Source organism: Plecotus auritus, assembly GCF_963455305.1.
Source record: "Plecotus auritus genome assembly, chromosome: 7".
Taxonomy (NCBI): Eukaryota; Metazoa; Chordata; class Mammalia; order Chiroptera; family Vespertilionidae; genus Plecotus; species Plecotus auritus.
The window spans coordinates 82,163,705-82,183,714 of record NC_137774.1 but is presented as its reverse complement, the minus strand read 5'-3'; the positions used below and the strand labels follow the sequence as shown (position 1 = coordinate 82,183,714).

The following is a 20,010-nucleotide window of genomic DNA, read 5'->3' as shown; positions in this document are numbered from 1 at the left end:
TGATTACTATGACTTCCCTTCCTGCTGACCATGGAAAATAAATCTAGGCTTATGATAAATCATTTTTAAGATTAAGGGCAGCCGATCATTCACTGTTTGACATTGAACATTCCAAGCAGATGAACACAGATATTTGAGAGGACCAAGATATGTGATACGTGTCAGGTAGGGCAGCTTTTCTTTTTCCTTTTTATCAAGTCAGGGGATTAGGTTAAATTGAACAGTCTTCTGATTAGGGTTTATAAAGACCTTTCTGATTATAAGTCTTCAGCAATGCCTTCACCCATCTTTTTTTTTAATAAATTAAGTATTTAGGCTATTCTCTTTGGATATTCTTGAATAAAGTGAAGGCAGCAAAAACTTAAATGTCTAATAATAAGGACATTTAGTAAATGTTTACCTATCTCAGTAGACTAGTATGTAGCCATTTAAAAATATTTGAAAAGCCCACTGGCATGGCTCAATGGTTGAGCATAGACCTATGAACTAGGAAGTCAGGGTTCAATTCCAGGTCAGGGCACATCCCCTGGTTATGGGCTTGATTCCCAGTGGGGGGCATGCAGGAGGCAGCCCATCAATGATTTTCACTCATCGTTGATGTTTCTATCTCTCTCTCTCTCTCCTTTCCTGTCTGAAATTAATGAAAATATATTAAAAAAAACAAAAAATATTTGAAGTTTATTAAAAGATGATAAAGTAATCATATATTTTAGCATTTAGAATAAAAAGCAGATACAAAGTAGGATTCCTGTGTAACTAAAATTTTTTTTACAAACTTCGTATAGAAACTGGATTGAAAAGAAACATACTAGCATCACTGAATGTTTTAGATAGGATTTTTTTCTTTATGCTTTCTGTATTTTCTAAATATATATTAGCTTTTTAAGTAAAACCTTTACACACTTAAATTTTAGAAAAGTAATTGAAAGCAGGCATATTTTCGGAAAGTTATCCTAATCTTTGCAGATGGTCTACATGTCTTCTAAAATTCTAGTTCTGCTTTTAAACTTAAACACAGGTATAGAAATGCAGTGAATTTCACAGCTCATTTCTTTTGAAAGCTTTTGATGTTGTTTCTCATCTTTTATTGTTACATTCTTATCCCCGTATGGTCAAACTTTAATTGGCTAAATTAAGTAGAAAGCTCTGAGTAAATTAAAAAATATTTTTTAATTAAAGAAAATTACTTTGTGATATTGGACAAGTAACCCCTCTGTGTCTTTGTTTCCTCATCGGAGCTGATGATGATGGTGATGATAAAATAATAATAATGTCACCCATTTCATAGACATGTCATGAAGATTAAATGAGCTAATCCATGGAAGGCATTTACAATAGTATGTGGTATATAGTAACTACTTAATAAATGTTAGCTATTATTATTTATGACAAAGACAACATACTGGATAGAGAGGCAACAAAATAATAGTAAGTGACTTTCTAATTAAGTCATTATGGCACCTCATTGTGCAGCAGGAAGTGTGAGTTTTATCCTATGATAGTAAAATAAACTAGTTTCCTAGCCTTCGAAAATTTAGTTGGAATTAAAATAGTTTTTCATTGCTAAATTCCGGTGTGTTTACCCTTTTTTGTTATTGTTGTTAATCCTTACCCAAGGATATTTTTCCGTTGATTTTTAGAGAGAGTGGGAAGGGAAGAGACAGAGAGAGAAACATAAATGGTTGCCTCCTGCAGCATCTCCACCAGGCCCGAGGATTGAGCCTGCAACCCAGGTTTGTGCCTAGGGATCATGCCCTTGACTGGAATCAAGCCCAAGAACTTTCAGTCTGACTGAGCCAAACTGGCTAGGGCTGTTTACCCTTTTTAAAATATTTCAGTTTTCTGTATTTTTTTTTTAAAAGAGTTGTAGCAGAATAATTAGATCTCTGATTTTCTCTTCAGTTTTCTGCAAGTTCCTAGTCCATTCCTCTTTCCCTCTCCTCATTGCTCTCCTATATTCCATTCTGTTTATGCTTAGCCATTTTTGAGGGTTAGTCTCTGTGAAAATCATTTTGTTTTACTATACTGCTTTCTGCCCCTCTCTGTGTTTTTTTTTTTTTTCTCTGTTAGGCTGTCTTGGTTTTCTCTCTCTGATACCTTCTTTTCTTTTCCCTTCATTCTGTTACCTGTTTTCTTTACTTGGCTTGAGATCAAATTGACTTTTTCTTATTTTTTGCTACATTGATTCCCATTGGTAAATTTTCAAAGTTTATGTCTCTGAAAAGAAATCGTTGTGTTTTTTAACTTATGTGGTCTCTGAATTTTGTTAGTGATCTTGATAGGAACAAAGTTTCCAGCTCTGGCAGGACACAAATTATGAAGGATATTTCTCTCTTTTTTTAAATTAATTTCTTTATTGATTAAGGTATCACATATTTGTCCTCATCCCCCATTCCCATCCCAAACCCCTCCCCATGCATGCCCCCACCCCGCTGTTGTCCGTGACCACTGGTTAGGCTTATATGCATGCATACAAGTCCTTTGGTTGATCTCTCCCCCTTACCCCCGCCCTCCCCTATCTTCCCTCTGAGGTTTGACAGTCTCATCGATGCTTCCCTGTCTCCGGGTCTGTTTTTGTTCATCAGTTTATGTTGTTCATTATTTCCCCTAGATGAGTGAGATCATGTGATACTAGAAATACACTTATAAGAACCGAAAATGAGACAAGCAATAATGGTTATGCTGGGAGGCAAATGAATCAGTCTGTAGTGAGTTTCTTTCTGGGCCAACAGTTCTTTTGAGTCCCAATTTAAATGTCAAATAGTTCCTTATGTGTACATGTCAGCGATGATATTTCAGTTCTGGATGGTGGAGAAGGATATTTCTTTTGTTTATTAAAACGAAATTTTAAAGCTCCTTTTTTTTTCTTGGAAGTTTTAACTGAAGTAACTGCTGTGGTAGATTTATGATTACCTTTTAATAGTGATGAGATTTTGATTATATTTTAAACCACCTCATATTTCTCTAAATTAACACATATACTGAAATATAACAGAGATATAAATGAAATCTGATAGCTGTCTAAATGGTCAAGTGTTCACTTTATGTTTAATACAATATTACAGGAAATATTCAGGTATCATGGATTGATGACACGTCAGCATTTGTTTCTCTCAGTCAGCCTGAGCAAGTACAAATTGGTAAGTGTTTTGGACATTGTTTTGTTTATTAAAGTGGAAGCTTGCCCCCCACACCCCTAGTGGGTTCAGTCAGCTGATTCACAAGCATTGCAGCCTGGTATGTTTTGAGATTGTCTATAAAATAAAGAAAATAATTAGTGAGTCATGTTTACAAAAGAAAGTAAGACAAATTTTTTGATTCATTACACATACTACATAATATATTTTTTTTCCTTACCTCCATTCTGTTCCTTTCCCATTGCATTTTTTTTTCTAAAATGAGTTGCAGATTTACTTGTAGGTTAGAAGTAGCAAATTGAGAGGAATGGGAAACACCAAAAAATGATACCTGTATTGACCCTTTGACCTCTAGTTTTCCCACATATTTATAAATTTTTGTGATCTATTTATTCCATTACTTGTATTCCATTACTTCTCTCTTTTTTTTTTTTTTTTTAAGAGAGAGAGAGAAGAAGGGAGAGGGGGAGATGGAAAGAAACATCTATTGGCTGCCTCCTGCATGCCCCCTGCTGGGGATCGAGACAGCAACTGGGGATTCAAACCTGCGACCTCCTGGTACATGGGTTGACACTCAACCACTGAGCCACACTGGCCGGGCTATGTTGTTTGCTTTTAAAACAGGGTTATAAAAAGATTGAGTATCACATCTCTAGTTGAACCCTAAATAATTTTGATATTAACCATCACAAAACATTTAATTTTCTTAGGATGGAAAGTTATTGATTAAAATAATGAAAAAAATATGTAGTGTTAGCTACTTATTTAAATAGGTTTCAAGTTTCATGGTGCTTAATGTAAAAGGTATGAAATTTTTAAGTGATATATCTAATTAATTTTTTTCTTTTTATTTAACAAAAGTGTCACATACTAAAACTAACAATTTTGATAATGTAACTATAAGAGTGATTATATATGAAAACTTCTACAAACATACAGACCAGAGTATTTTGATACTTTTTAATATTATATGGCCATCACAGGCATATAGGCTGTTATAGAGATGAAAACCTTAGGTTCTGCATCATATTTTGTTGTACTACCTATAGTTGTGTGACCTTGGGCAAGTTATTTAACCTTGATAGATAAGCTGCTTCTCTCCATAAACTGAGGATGATAGCATGGACTTCTTAGGGTTATTGTGTGGATTACATGAGCTCATGTACATAAAGCTTGACATAACTTTGGACTTTTATTATGGTTATTAATAGTAGATTTCAATGTGAACTGTACTTCAGGAGCCCATGACACATCAGGAATAGCATCGGATGCAGGCTGTGAATGATGTTGTTTGTTAAAAGTTTTAATATTTGCTTATTTTTGTGATCCATTCCCTCATTATACTTTGACAGATAATTTAGGTGGAATCCAAAGGGGTTGGATTATTAGAGAACTAAAGATAAGTTCAAGCGGGAAGATAGGGATTCTGAGATTAAGACTATAGTGAAACTTCAGTGTGGCTGAAAGAACATTGAACAAGAACTCCCGACCCACCCGGCCAGCGTGGCTCAGTGGTTGAAGTTTGACCTATGAACCAGGAAGTCACAATTTGATTTCCAGTCAAGGCACATGCCCGGGTTTGGGGCTCAATCTCCATATTGTGGGATGTGCAAGAGGGAGCCAATCACTAATTTTCTCTCATCATTAATGTTTCTATCTCTGTTTTCCCTTCCTCTCTGAAATCAGTAAAAATATATTTAAAAAAAAAGAACTCTCTACCCAAAGTCTAGTCACACCTCCTCTGCTCAGTGTCACACTTCAGCACCCTCACTGTTCACACTTGTGTAACATTGAAGCCGTGCAGTAGGGAGAAGGAGGTGCACAGTCTATGACATCAGGCTGACATGGGGACTAATTTTGCCTCTGCCACTTGTTAGCCATGCATCTTTGGGCAAGTTATGTAAATTCTCTAAGACACAGGTTTCTCGTTTGAGAAATGGGATTGATGACAGTTACTCCGTGAAATGAGACTATGGAAATTAATTCCCACCAAAGTACCTGCCATTCCACAAGCAGTGCTTGACAAATGGTAGGTAATTATTAAAATACTAGAGGTCTGGTGCACGAAATTCGTGCACTTGGGGAGGGGGCCCTCAGCCTGGCCTGCACCCTCTTGCAGTTCAGGAGCCCTTGGGGGATGTCTGACTAACGGGGAGCGGGCCTAAGCCGTCTGTGGGACATCCTTAATGCTGCCGAAGAGGCGGGACCCTTGTGGGAGCACACTGACCACCAGGGGGCAGCTCCTGCATTAAGCGTCTGCCCCCTGGTGGTCAGTGCACATCATAGCGAGTCGTTCTGCCGTCAGGCCAAAACCAGCTCTCCCAACATCCCCTGAGGGGTCCCGGATTGCTAGAGGGTGCAGGCCAGGCTGAGGGGACCTACCAGTGCACAATTGGGGCCGGGGCAGGACACGGAGGTTGGCCAGTCGGGGATGGACTGTGGGAGGGCTCTAGGGTGTGCCTGGCCCATCTCGCTCAGTCCTAATCAGCTGGACCCCAGAAGCAAGCTAACCTACTGGTCGGAGCATCTGCCCCCTGGTGGTCAATGCACATCATAGCGACTGGTTGACTATCAGCCCTCTGGTGGTCAGTGCATGTCATAGTGAGCAGTTGAGTGGTCTTAGCATATTACGCTTTGATTGGTTGAACGGACGACCCAACGACTGGACACTTAGCATATTAGGCTTTTTTTTTTTCTCCAAAAGTTTTTTTTTTTTAATTTTTTAAAAATTTCTTTATTGATTAAGGTATTACATATGTGTCCTTATTTCCCCATTACCCCCCACCTCCCATTCATGCCCCCATCCTCCTGTTGTCTGTGTCCATTGATTAGGCTTATATGCATGCATATAAGTCCTTTGGTTGATCTCTCCCCCTTACCCCCACTGTCCCCTACCTTCCCTGAGGTTTGACGTTCTGATTGATGTTTCTCTGTCTCTGGATCTGTTTTTGTTCATCAGTTTATATTGTTCATTATATTCCACAAATGAGTAAGATCATGTGATATTTGTCTTTTTCTGCCTGGCTTATTTCACTTAGCATAATGCTCTCCATCCATGTTGTTGCAAATGGTAAGAACTCCTTCTTTTTTACCACAGTGTAGTATTCCATTGTGTAGATGTACCACAGTTTTTTAATCCACTCATGTGCTGATGGGCACTTAGGCTGTTTCCAAATCTTAGCTATGGTGAATTGTGCTGCTATGAACATAGGGGTGCATATATCCTTTCTGATTCGTGTTTCTAGTTTCTTGGGATATATTCCTAGAAGTGGGATCACTGGGTCAAATGGGAATTCCATTTTTAGTTTTTTGAGGAAACTCCATACTGTTCTCCACAGTGGCTGCACCAGTCTGCATTCCCACCAGAAGTGCACGAGGGTTCCTTTTTCTCCGCAAACTCGCCAGCACTTGTCATTTGTTGACTTATTGATAATAGCCATTCTGACAGGTGTGAGATGGTACCGCATTGTTGTTTTGATTTGCATCTCTCTGATGATTAGTGGCTTTGAGCATGTTTTCATATGTCTCTTGGCCTTCCTTCTGTCTTCTTTCAAAAAGTGTCTATTTAGATCAGTTGCCCATTTTATATCAAGCTGTATTACAAAGCCACTGTTCTCAAAACTGCCTGGTATTGGCACAAGAACAGACATATAGATCAATGGAATAGAATAAAGAACCCAGAAATCGACCCAGATCACTATGCTCAATTAATATTTGACAAAGGAGGCATGAACATACAATGGAATCAAGACAGTCTCTTCAATAAATGGTATTGGGAAAATTGGACAGATACATGCAAAAAAATGAATCTAGACCACCAACTTACACCACACACAAAAATAAACTCAAAATGGATCAAGGACTTAAACATACGATGGGAAACCATAAAAATACTAGAAGAATCCATAGGCAGAAAAATCTCTGACATATGCCAAAGCAATTTCTTCACTGATACTGCTCCTAGGGCAATGGAAACTGAAGAGAAAATAAACAAAAGGGATTACATCAAAATAAAAAGCTTTTGCAAAGCAAAGGAAACCATCAATATAACAACAAGAAAGCCCACTACATGGGAGAACACATTTGCCAATGATATCAATGATAAGGGTTTAATCTCCAACATTTACAGGGAACTCATGCAGCTTAACAAAAAGAAGATAAGCATATTAGGCTTTTATTATATAGGATCTGCTTGGCCTCTCTTGCTTTGTACAGTAAAAATGAGAGTGTGTAAAAGTGCATTGACATCTGTAAAACACTAATTAGTAGTATTTACTTGAAAATACAAGCATAATTCTTGTTTATGTGTACGGGGTGTCAAAGCTTCTTTTAATCTTCCTGTTATACCATATTTGATGTCCAATATTGATTTCTCCCTTATTTATTATTTGAAAGAGTCTTTAAACAGTAGCTTTTAAGCTCAGTATTTTAGTCAATGACTTCGGAATCAGGTAGCCATAGAAGTACTCTAATTTGATTGTTTGCCTATGTGTGTTGTTTCCCTGAGGGTAATATTGAGTCCACCTTATTCACCATTGAATCCTTCTCTAGTGCCTGGCACACACTGTGGCATGAATATATAAATGTGTGTTTGAATGGGTAATATGGGGAATAGGCCAAGATGACATTGTGACCTTTTTACCATTTTCCTCAGAGATTAAGAGGTAGAGATGCCTATTGTCTTTTGATATATGCAGCTTTACTAGTAAAGTGTAATTTTCCACTGTTGTCTCCCTTTTTACACAAGAGGCAACTCAACATAAATACCTGGCCATTTGCACATGCTGTGCCTGTGACCATAGTGTTCTTTGGCAGAAGCCATCTTTTACTCGACAATCACCTAGGTCCCTTTAGAGCCAGGCTGCGTCCTATTTCCCCCCTCATGTCAGCTTCAATGTCCACTTCTCTGGATGTTTTCTCTGCCTCCATTTGAAGGGGAATGTACCCTGTTTTCTGTGCTAGCCTGGCATCCTTTATTGACACACCTTGGTTTTCTTCCCTGATAGACTATAAACTCTTTTAGTGCAGGGACCATATTTCTTGTTCACCATCATGTTTTCAGTGCTTAGGATAGTATTGTCTGACATTAGTAAGTGTATGTTAAATATTTATTTATCTTAATAAATGATATTCAAGGTATTATGACTTAAAAATGTGTTTTTGCATGTGACGGATATATCTACTGGTCTTTTGCTGTGTTTTCTAAAATTATGCATATGTTTCATTGAAAGACAATTTAAAATATGTTCTTTATGGTAATAATTCTTATGTGCTACAAACCCAATTAATATAATCTTAAATTACTTATTCATTTTTGCAGAAATGGAGGACCTGTTAGATCAATATTGTAACATTGGAAAAATCATTAAATGCCTATTTATATAGCAAGCAGCTCATAATGGCTTCTTTGGCCCAGTTACAAGCTCTTTTTGTTGTTGTTAATCCTCACTTGAGGATATTTTTTCCATTGCTTTCAAGTGGAAGGGAATGGGGGAGGAAGGGAGGGAGGGAGGGAGGGGGGGGGGGAGAGAGAGAGGGAGAGAGAGAGAGAGAGAAACAGAGAAACATTGATGTGAGAGAGACACATTGACTGGCCACCTCCTGCATGAGTCCCTACCAGGGGCGGAGAGGGAATCCGCAACCCAGGAATGTGCCCTTGACAGGGAATCGAATCTTCGACCTTGAGGTGCACAGGCTGACACTCCAACCACTGGACAATACTGGGTGGGCACAAACAATTTTTTATTTACATTCATGGAGTTGCTTTTTAAGTGACACCTATCCTTTTCTTTTTATATTACTGTACTGAGTCTAATCAAGATTTTTAAAAAATTTATTTTCAACATTTTGAATATGAGAGCTCTCTTTTTCTAGGAATCCTTATCATACTATTTATTAAAACCTTTCTACTGAGTGCCATGTATTTTGATTCCTTTTTTTTTTTTTCTTTTTTCTGCTGCTGCTGTGAAGGTGAGGGTCCCTGGTGGCTTTGGGGTGTTCAGATAGTGATAACCCATACAAGTCATATAGTCAGCCTTCTTCCCCTCTCTTCATATACGACAGTAGGTGGCCAAAATAAAAAAAAACAATTTCCCAGCCCTAGGTGGTTTGGCTCAGTGGATAGAGCATCAGCCTGCGAAGTGAAGGGTCCTGGGTTCGATTCTGGTCAAGGGCACATGCCCTGGTTGTGGGCTCATTCCCCAGTAGGAGGCAACTGATCAGTGATTCTCTCTCATCATTGATATTTCTCTCTCTCTCTCCTTTCCTTTTTGAAATCAATAAAAATATATTTTAAAAAAATAGACGGTAGGTGGCCAATATGGGACTTGATACATTGGAGAAGATAACAGCCTCTGCATTTGAGATTTTTTCCTCCAACTAGTCAAATAAGAAATTACCTTAAATAAGAAGTCACATCTGAATAGCTCATTCATATTTAATATTTTTAAATTCCTAACATAGTTTTATTAAATGGGGAAAGAGTTCGATATTTCAAAGTAAACTTTCTAGTCATACTCTCAATATATAGACATTGTCTTGAGTGTCCTTGAATATAAGACATTTCTCTCTGCCTATAGTTTTTATAGTATTAGCTTTCATTTATTTTGAAAGCTGGAGATTGGAGTTAGAAACCTAACAATTATTTTGTAAAGCCAGCCCAAATTCAACTAGTTATATAAATTCTTGATGTGCTGTTTTTAAGAGCTTGTTCAGGATGCTTTATTAGGGTTGTGGGGGGGCGGGGGTAGAATCTTGGCTTCATTTCAGCCCAGAGTATGAATGTGCTTTTATTAAATCAGACTTTTAAAAGCATAGCTTTTGATTTCATTTAACAGATAAAAATTAGAGTTGTGGATATGACTCTTTGGAGGTGATTATTTAGCAATGTTTTGCTAAAAGATTACTTGTAATTTTAAACTTTACCTGTGCCTTTTGTTATCCTTTTAATGTGTGCAAAATCTGTGGTGGTAACTGCTTTTCATTTGTGATATTAGTGATTTGTGTTGTCATTTTTTTCTGGGTCACTCTACCTAAGGATTATTGATTTTGTTGATTTTTTTAAAAAACAGCTTCTGGTTTATTTTGTTTTTCTGTATTGTTTGCTGTACTGTCTACTTTGTTAGTTTTTGCATTAAAATTTTTTAAATTACTTTTCTTTTTTAAAGAGAGAAAAACATCCATTTGTTGTTCCACTTTTTAATGCAGTCATTGGTTGCTTCTTGTATGTGCTCTGACCGGGAATCAAACCCACACTATGGCATATTGGGATGACATCTAACCCAGTGGTCGGCAGACTCATTTCATTAGTCAGCAGAGCCAAATACCAACAGTACAACGACTGAAATTTCTTTTGAGAGCCAGATTTTTAAAACTTAAACTTCTTCTAACGCCACTTCTTCAAAATAGACTCGCCCAGGCCGTGGTATTTTGTGGAAGAGCCACACTCAAGGGGCCAAAGAGCCGCATGTGGCTCGCGAGCCACAGTTTGCTGACCATGGCTCTAACCAACTGAGCTCCCCAGCCAGGGCCTCTTACGTTTTTTATGTTTGGCTGGTATATCTTCCTCTTATTTACTGTTAGCCTATATGTGTATATAGCATATAGTTGTAGATAGCGTATAGTTGGGTCTTGCTTTTTTATTTATCCTAATGAGTGATTTTTAATTGGAGTATTTAGTCTATTGACATTTAATGTAATTATTTATATGATTAAGTCTATCATTAAAATTTAAAAAAAAATATTTTTATTGATTTTAGAGACATCAATGGTGAAAGAGAATCATTGATCGGCTGCCTCCTGCACGCCCCCTATTGGGGGTCGAGCCAGCAACCCTGGCATGTGCCCTTGACCGGAACTGAACCCGGGACCCTTCAGTCCAATAGGCTGATGCTCTGTCCACTGAGCCAAACTGGCTAGGGTCAAAAAAATTTTTTTTTGTTTTCTCTGTTTTATTCCTTGTTTTCTTTAGCCCAGCCGGTGTGGCTTAGTGGATGAGCATTGTCCCATGGACCCAAGAGGTCCCTGGTTTGATTCCCAGTCACGGCACATGCTCGGGTTTGGGGCCCAGTAGGGGGTGTGTAAGAGGCAGCCAATCGATGTTTCTCTCTCATCAATGTTTCTCTCTCTCTCCCTTCCTCTCTATCTAAAAACCAATAAAAATAAAAAAAAGAGTTTTCTTTAAATGAGTACATTATATTACATTGTACAGATACATGTGACATATATAATGATAGCCCTTTTAGATGTTTAAGTTATATCCACATTTTTACTAGTTAATTTTTTAAATTTTATTTTTGGTTAATTCTCACCTGAGGATATTCCCTCCATTGACTTTTTTTTTTAGAGTGGAAGAGAGGGAGGGAGGGAAGGGGGGGGGGAGAGAGAGAAAGAGAGAGAGAGAGAGAGAGAGAGAGAGAGAGAGAGAGAGAGGAACATTGAGGAACATTGATGTGAGAGAGACAAATAGATTGGTTGCCTCCCAAACATGCCACGACCTGGGGCCAGTGATTGAACCTGCAACCCAGGTGTGTGCCTTTGACCAGGAATCAAACCCATGACCCTTTGGTGTGCAGGCTGATGCTCTAATCAATGAGAAACACTGGCCAGTGCATTAAATTAATTCTTTAAAAAATATTTTTATTGATTTCAGAGAGGAAGGGAGAGGGAGAGAGAGATAAAAACATCAATGATGAGAGAGAATCATTGACTGGCTGCCTCCTGCATGCCCCCTACTAGGGATCGAGCCTGCAACCCAGGCATGTGCCCTGACTGGGAATCGAACCGTGACCTCCTGGTTCATAGGTTGATGTTCAACCACTAAGCCACACCATCTGGGCTTCCCCAGGGAAGTTTTAGTCACTTGATAGTATGAGCATGATCATATTTAAGAGAACATTTTTGTAATTATATTTTCAGATGGAGTGTAAGCCTTTTATTCCTTATTGATTTCTCACTGTATATTGCTAAACTTTACACTTGTATGTTCAGTGTTGTTTTTTATAGTAACAACATAGAATATGAAGATACTTCACAAGGTTTTTACAAGGATTGTTTTCATTTGAAACTGCAGTGTTATTTTTTTGTATAAATATTTTCCTGTCTGCTATTGAAGAATTGAGGGACTAAATTTGATGGGGAATAGAGTTGAAATAATAGTGTCTGTGCTCAAGGAATTCATAGTCAAGTAATGCAGACGAATATATAGACAACTAGCATATCAGCATATGCTAAGGGAGGGAGAACCAGCTCAGACTGGCATGGAGATACAGTAGAGGGTCAACAGGGAATACTTCCTGGAGTAGGTGATGCCTGTGCTGCTCCTCAAGTAATGGGTTGGATTTAGTTTAGTAGGAGGAAGACTGAGAAAGCTTTGGCGGAGTGGGACTAGCATATCCTTTGGTATGACTGGGATAAAGGGTACATGTGGTGTAGTGGCTGGAGGGGAATTTAGAAGGTGGAAACACAGAATTTGTGTGTTAAAAATAGGAGTTTGAGCCCTGGCTGATTTGACTCAGTGGATAGAGTGTCGGCTTGCGGACTCAAGGGTCCCAGGTTCAATTCCAGTCAAGGGCATGTACCTTGGTTGCGGGCACATTCCCAGTAGGGGGTATTAGGAGGCAGCTGATTGATCTTTCTCTCTCATTGATGTTTCTAACTCTTTATCCCTCTCCCTTCCTCTCTGTAAAAAATCAATAAGATGTATTAAAAAAATAGGAGTTTGAATTGTATCCTTTGTACAAACCTTGCTGTAGCATTGATTTGGAGTGTTTTGTATTATTAAATCAAGTTTTAAAATAAAATATTGTGCCTAACTTATTTTCTTTTAAAAGTTTGGGGCTTTTGAAAGAATTCTCAGGTATTGAGTGCCCAGTTTGCCAACCAAACAGGGAGCAGCCATTGGAAAGCCTGATAGTTGTCAGAGGTGATACACTCAATGGCATTTGTCCATGTGTGTATGGTGGCATTGTGGCAGAGTAAAAAATAGGTGGACATATTCAAGTAGGTTTTGTTTTTTTGTTGATCCTCACCTGAGGATTTTTCCACCCTATTGATTTTTAGAGAGAGTGGAAGAGAAGGGGCATGGGGGAGGGAGGAAGGGAGGAGGGGAGGGAGAGAAAGAGAGGGAGAGAGAGAGAGAGAGAGAGAGAGAGAGAGAGAGAGAGAGAGAGAAACTTCTATGTCAGAGAGACACATCAATTGGTTGCCTCCTGCACGTGCCCTGACTGGGGGCCAGGAACGAGCCTGCCTGCAACCAAGGTACATGCCCTTGACTGGAATCGAACCCGCAACCCTTCAGTCTGTGGGCCAACCCTCTAACCACTGAGCAAATAGGCTAGGGCAGGTTTTATTTATTTTTAAATATCTAGAAGGTTGGTCTTTGCATTTACTCTAGTTCATAGCCTTTGCTAAGAGATTGGGGCCTAATTGAATTTATCTGGGAACCTGCCATATCTATAAATGCTGCACAAAATAATAAATGGGCCATTGGTTTCCAAGAATTGGTGACAGTGCACTTTAGTTCCTAATTTATTTATAGTTCATAAAAATTATCTCTTGACAAACAAGATTGTAAAAAAAAAAAAAAGAAATCCTACTTGATGAATTAATCTTTTGATAAACATTTAAATGTTGTTTACACAAATGATAATGAAATGAGCCAAGGTGGGGAGATGAACGAACACAGGGATGAATGGTGAAGGAATGAATGAATACAGATGGCATGTGTTTTTGTGTTCAGAGGAAGGAGAGATGACCGAGCTAAAACTCATCGATTGTTAATTGTCTCACCCAGTAGACTTGGCTTCTCAAAGTGGGGACTATTCATAGCTATTATTTTACTTCCTTGGTGTTTGGGACATGCTGGGCACTAGTTGGGGATGACTTTGAGGAGAGGCCTTTATTTCGCCCTTGATGGAGGTCTGATTCTGGGTTAGCAGAGAAGAGGATCATGCCAGCACAACAGAGGTTGGAATGAAAGTGGATGTTTACTACAGTGTTTGTCAGACTGTGGTTCACACTTTCTCAGTGGGTTGTGAAATCGTTTTAGTGAGTGTGATCAGCATTTTTATAAAAGGAAGAAGTTAGAAAAGTTCAGTGTAAGTCCCATATAATAAAGGTAGGTTTGCTTTTTTTAAATGTAACTTTTGTTCAGGTACAAATCTGTACATGTATGTGTATAGGGTTGTAATAAAAATGTATCGTAGGTCATGGCCAAAAAAGTTTGAAATCAGATGGTTTAGGAGACTTTTCCATGTGTGCAGAGCACTGTGATTGGGGAGGAAGCAAAGGTAACCCTGACAAAGGTCTCGATCCTCAGGTGCGGGCTGGGGATTTGTGCAGACAGCATCTGGGAGAAATGCTTGTTCCTTTATCCTTACATCTCCATGGGCCAGGAGTCTCGTCATGCTTCTCACCAAGAGAGGAATGTTGTGGTTACAGTGTATAACCCCACTCTCTATCCCCCTTGCTTTGTCCTCTTCATGGAAGGACAAATGGCATATCTGATGAGTGAAATCAGACAAAGGCTGGCTCCAGGGGCCTTTGAGTGGGGTTACTGCATTGAAGAAGGCAGACCTGAAAATCAGCTGCTGGGGTCTGTTCTGGCAGCAGAGATTTGGAAATAGTTCAGAGTCTCCTTGCAGTTGTAAGATTTCTTCATTGATGGGGCCTCCCGGTCTGGATTTCTTTAGAGGGTGGCAGCAGCTATAGTATAAAGCACCACTTAGACCTCAGGCCCTAGATCCATCTCAACACAATGTACTAAGGAGTCCTGCACTTTGGGGGAATAGAAATGTGATGCTAAATCATCATTAGCTCTTCTATCTGTTCTTCAATTTGTTCAGACCCGTAAGAGACGATGGTGCTCTCTAACTGCTAACCAATATTAGTGGCAGATAGGGAAGGGGCCAGATTCTGAGGGCCTTGATAGTGATTGCCACCCCCAACAAATTTTGACTTTGTGTGTGAACAGCAGCCTTTATGCGCACCCAGGCAGGTATGGGTGTTACTCTGATTACATGATAAAAAATTTCATTCATAAGGCATGATGGGTTCTACAGTGTGAGAGAGCTGAGAGGCTGGGTGTGGCTGCAGTGATTGCAAAAGTGGAATGACGACCAGTAGTGACCTATAGTTAAAAATTTTTTTATTCTACGATTGGTCTGTAAAGGTGTTTACTTACTGCCAACATTGTTCAGAGTTTTTGGAAGCTGATTTTCTAGTTTGTCACCCTTCTGGATTACTAAACTGTTTAAGTGCTTTTTAACGCCAGATATGACTTTCTATGTCTCAATTCCATTTCACCAACCAGAAGATGGTGCTGTTGTGTTGGAACTAATCCACCTTTCCTTCTTCAAGTAAAATTTGTCAACTAAATGCTTATTCATACTAAATCATGTGGACACATTTAGCATGTGGTGTTTATAGTATACTCCTCATGCAGAATTGGATCAGATGGGCAACATGAAACATTTTTAGGGTCAAACTTACAAAATGAGGGGCTAGAGAAACCAGGCTCAGGGGCTTTGATTAGCTGTTTGCTCAGGGCAACCTTTGCACGCAGGGTAAAGTGACAATCTTATAGGAGACAGGATGGAGATGTCTGTTAGGTGCTGTTTGATCTGTGTGTAGTCTTCTAAGATTTGGTTTGAATATCTATGAATAGAAGTGAGAGAAATTTCCATATAAAAAGAAACATTTTTTTTTCTCTTCTCTTTTTGGAAAAGATCCGAGTTACCTAGAGAAAAAGTCATGAATTGAGTTTATAAGAAATACTATGCTCAATTCAATGCTTAACTGAATACTCAACTAGCCGAAACACCCAAGCAATCTCTTATTTTAACCTCTTGAAAGGAACCCAGATGGTATGATGGACTTGAAGTAAAATTGGTTGTGTGATATTGAGTGCTTGACTAATCTCTTTGAACCCTCAGCTGTAAAATGAAGATGAGAAACTCTACTTCTTAGATATGGGAAGAACTGATCTGGGTAATAAAGGTAATGTTAACGCAGTGCCTGGCACTAGCTGCTCAGTAAATGTTCACTTCTTCCCCCATCTCACCTGCATCCAGAAATCCAGACATTAAAACAATATTACCAAATTGAAACAATATTACACAGTGTATGTATTGCTGCATCATGGAAACTAAGTGTAAAACTTGTGGTGTTTGCTCAGCTTGAAGAATGACGTGTCCCTCAGGTAGGGCCATGTTGGTTGCTGTAAGTGACCTGGAGTTAAAGTCTTCTCCTTCTTGTACCTTTTGAACAAAAGACCAAAACTCTTGCCATAATGATTCTTAGTTGTCTCTCTTTTTCTTTCACATGGCTTCCTATAGTTGGTAGCCATTCTGGTTACTCTCTTATCCAAACAGTCAGGGGTCTCCCTCAGAGCTCACTCAGAGAGCTCCCTGAGTTACCGGAGCAGTTTTCTGGCATAGAAGTTAGCTTTTGAGTAGGTTCTTAAATACCATGAAGGTTCTATAGACAGAGAATTTTATAATATTGCTGTAAGATTGGTCTATGGATTTATTCTCAGACTTAGGGTGGGAAGCTGGTTTGGGAATGGTCTCAAAAGTACCGTCAGTTCTCATATGCATAGATTCTATGTTTGTGAATTCACCTACTCATTAAAATTTTTTTGTAACCTCAAAATCAGTACTCACAGAGTTCTTGGAGTCATTTATGGATATCTAGAGAATGGTGACATTTTAGTCTCTCAATGCACAGGTTCCCCAGTTGAGGGGGAACAAGGAAACACTCTGCCTTCTTGTTGAAACGCTCATGCTGTAAAGAAGCGTTCTTTTCACAGTATAGTTGTGCCATGTTTTTCACATTTTTGTTGGTGATTTGACTGTTAAAAATGGCCCGCAACTATAGTGTCAAAGTGCTATCTAGTGTTCCTAAGCTAAAGAAGACCATGATGTGCCTTATGGAGAAAATATGAGTTATTAGATAAGCTTCATTCAGGCATGAGTTCAGTATTAGTGAATTGACAATGTATATTAAATAAGGTATCTTTAAACAGAAGCTCACACAAAACAAGGGTATTTGTTTATTGGTTTACAAAAACATTGTGTCCAAACGCTTGTAGGAACCTAATCCTGGTTGTCCCTTAGAAGCAATGGTTCAGTGTTTGTGGACACTTCATAGAAATAACTACCAGGAATAATGAGATTTGAGACTTGATTCTTTGTTCTTTTTCCTCCAGGGTATTTGACCCAGAGCCCTTAGGGAAAAGGCTTTCTGAGCTGCTTACTCTTTGCTTTCCATCGAGAGGTCCCTAGCGCAGAGTTCTGGAGAGTTGTGCCTGATAGGGATGCTGCTATAAAATGGGCTTGCTGCAGGGTGGTGCAGCCTCTCCTAGCCTAGCAGGGCCCTGAGATAGTTCCAAGTGCTGGGTAATTTGGTGCATGGGGACTTAGGATCTTCATTTGGTGAAATGAGGACAATGAGCCATAGCCTCAGTTTATTGTGAGTTTGGTCATTTTTTCTTATTAGAGTTGAATAGCTAAAGGATTGAGGTTAGTTAATTCTGTTGTATGTTAAGCATCTCTTCTGCACCTAGAATTCCTACAACTACTGAATTTGACTTTAATTGGAAGGTGATGTCTTTATTTCTTCTTTTTCTTGATACCACATTTCTGCCAGTGAATCCTCTTATTGTGGATTTTCACCTTAACATTTTTGTAGTGTGGCGAGAAAATCAGGGACATGTGCTTTACATTGCCAACATATTTATTTCATCCACATTTTAACAACTTGCACCTTGGCTCCTTTAGAAAAGAAGGGGCCTAAGATGGGAAATGGTAAAAAGCAGTGGAAGAGTCACTTGATTCTTTTGCAGGTACTTGGAAAAAGTAACATGTAGCAAATCTGGTTGAAGTCAAAGTGAACACTCAGTGTCCCATTATGCAATCTGTCTTTTCACCCCTCTACATATAACACATAGTACCATCTTTTCCTAGTGGAGCCTACAATTAAGGACAGTATTGGTCTTAGGTTTGCTGAGCTAATCAAAGCCTTGGATTTACTGGCCACCTCTGACCTGTCATTTGGCACGTGCATGATAATGAAGAGGGGTGCAGTGAGTATGGTGGCCATGCCGAGCAGGACCGTCCTGTACCCCAACAGATCCCACAGTTGGCATGCTACTGCCTTAACTCATCTGCTTGGAAGCTTGTTCCACAGACATGGCCACACTGATTGTCATTCGAATGGAGTGCTTGTGCATCCTGTGCTTGGGTGCCCTGCTTTTCTATGCCTCAGAGATGTCCCTTTTATGACTGCTGCATTGATGTGACTGTATCAGTGTTAAGTACTGAAACTGACATGTCTTGGACAACTTCAAACCAGGCTTCCTGTGTTTTCCAGACACATCCTTATCTTTCACATGGGAGAAGTCATCTGTTTTATTTCTTGACAGAGAACAGCCTTTATCCTTTGGTGCCTTTACTGCCTCATGTACAGAGTCACATTTAGTAAGAGTGACATAGGAACTCAATGAGGTTTTTCTCAGACATCTTCAAACTGAATTCCATAATTATCTGTAAATATTCTAGATAACGTCAGATAAGCAGAAGCAAGGAAATACATTATTTACTCTCTTTTTTGTGTAGTATTATTTGCTCTGGAAAGTATCTATTATAGGCTGGTTTAAAATCTGTCATTGTTTAAATTCTTTTTCTCCTTTCTCATGAAATTAGATCTTCCTTCCTCTCCATTACATATACTGGGTTGAGTTATATTTAAAGGGGAGATTTATTTTGATGTACAAGTTATGTATAAAAAAATACTACCATGCTCAGCAGGTGTGACTTAGTGGTTGAGCATCCACCTGTGAACTAAGAGTCACCGGTTTGATTCCCCGTCAGGGCAAGTGCCTGAGTTTCAGGCTCAATCCTCAGTGGGGGTAAGCAGGAGGCAGCCAATTGGTGTTTTTCTGTCATTGATATGTCTATGTTTCTATTCCTCTCCCTACCTCTCTCTCTAACATCAATAAGAACATTAAAAAAAGACAGATCTTTATATAAAATAAATACTACCATAATATCTGGTAATGGAAAGATTTAATGGACTGAATGGGAAAGAGCCACATAAAAACCACAGGGGAGGAGCTGAATGATACCATCGGCTATGTTTTGTTGATGCTAATTCCTTGAAGAAATTTTTACAAGCAGTTGATACTCAGTTTTAATATTGCTTCAGAGACATTTTTACTGAATAATGTTTAGGGAATTATATATAAGTGAGATCAGATGTTTTCAGTAAAGTATTTGAAGTAAAGTTAAAGACTTTCCTCTAAATTGTCATTAGATTTCTAATTTGAATAAAGGGAACTTCCCCCTCCTAGTCCTTCACCCCTTTTAAATCCTTACAAGCATTTTGAAAAGTGATTATGTTAGAGCTTGATCTTTGTCTTCTTATCTTGATAAATCCAATACTCTTTTTTTTTTTTTTGGTTTATAAATGAATTTTTTATTTTAATAAAAAGATACAGTACGATACCATACTTATTTAAGGGTCAGCTTCTGTAAGAAAAAATTTTTTTTCTTAAATCTTTATTGTTCAGATTATTACAGATGTTCCTCTTCCCCACCCCCACCCCCCACCATAGCTCCCCTCTGATTCCCCCCTCCGCCCATGCCCTTATCCACCCCCCGCCCCCGCCACTGTCCTCATCCATAGGTGTAAGATTTTTGTCCAATCTCTTCCCACACCCCTCACATCCCCTTCCCCCTGAGAACTGTCAGTCCACTCCGTTTCTATGCCCCTGATTCTATTATATTCATCAGTTTATTCTGTTCATCAGATTTTTTATTCACTTCATTTTTAGATTCACTTGTTGATAGATATGTATTTGTTGTCACTTTGTTGT

General features: G+C 38.9%; 1 protein-coding gene across 4 annotated transcripts in view; it reads left to right on the top strand.

The window, feature by feature from the left end:
- PARN (poly(A)-specific ribonuclease) overlaps window positions 1–20,010 on the top strand; it is a 176,704-nt gene that overhangs the window by 64,026 nt on the left and 92,668 nt on the right. For all 4 annotated transcript variants that reach the window (XM_080679022.1, XM_080679023.1, XM_080679024.1 and 1 more), the window contains one exon: window positions 3,066–3,140. In XM_080679022.1, the coding sequence (XP_080535148.1) occupies window positions 3,066–3,140 (75 nt within the window). The remainder of the gene's footprint in view (window positions 1–3,065; window positions 3,141–20,010) is intronic.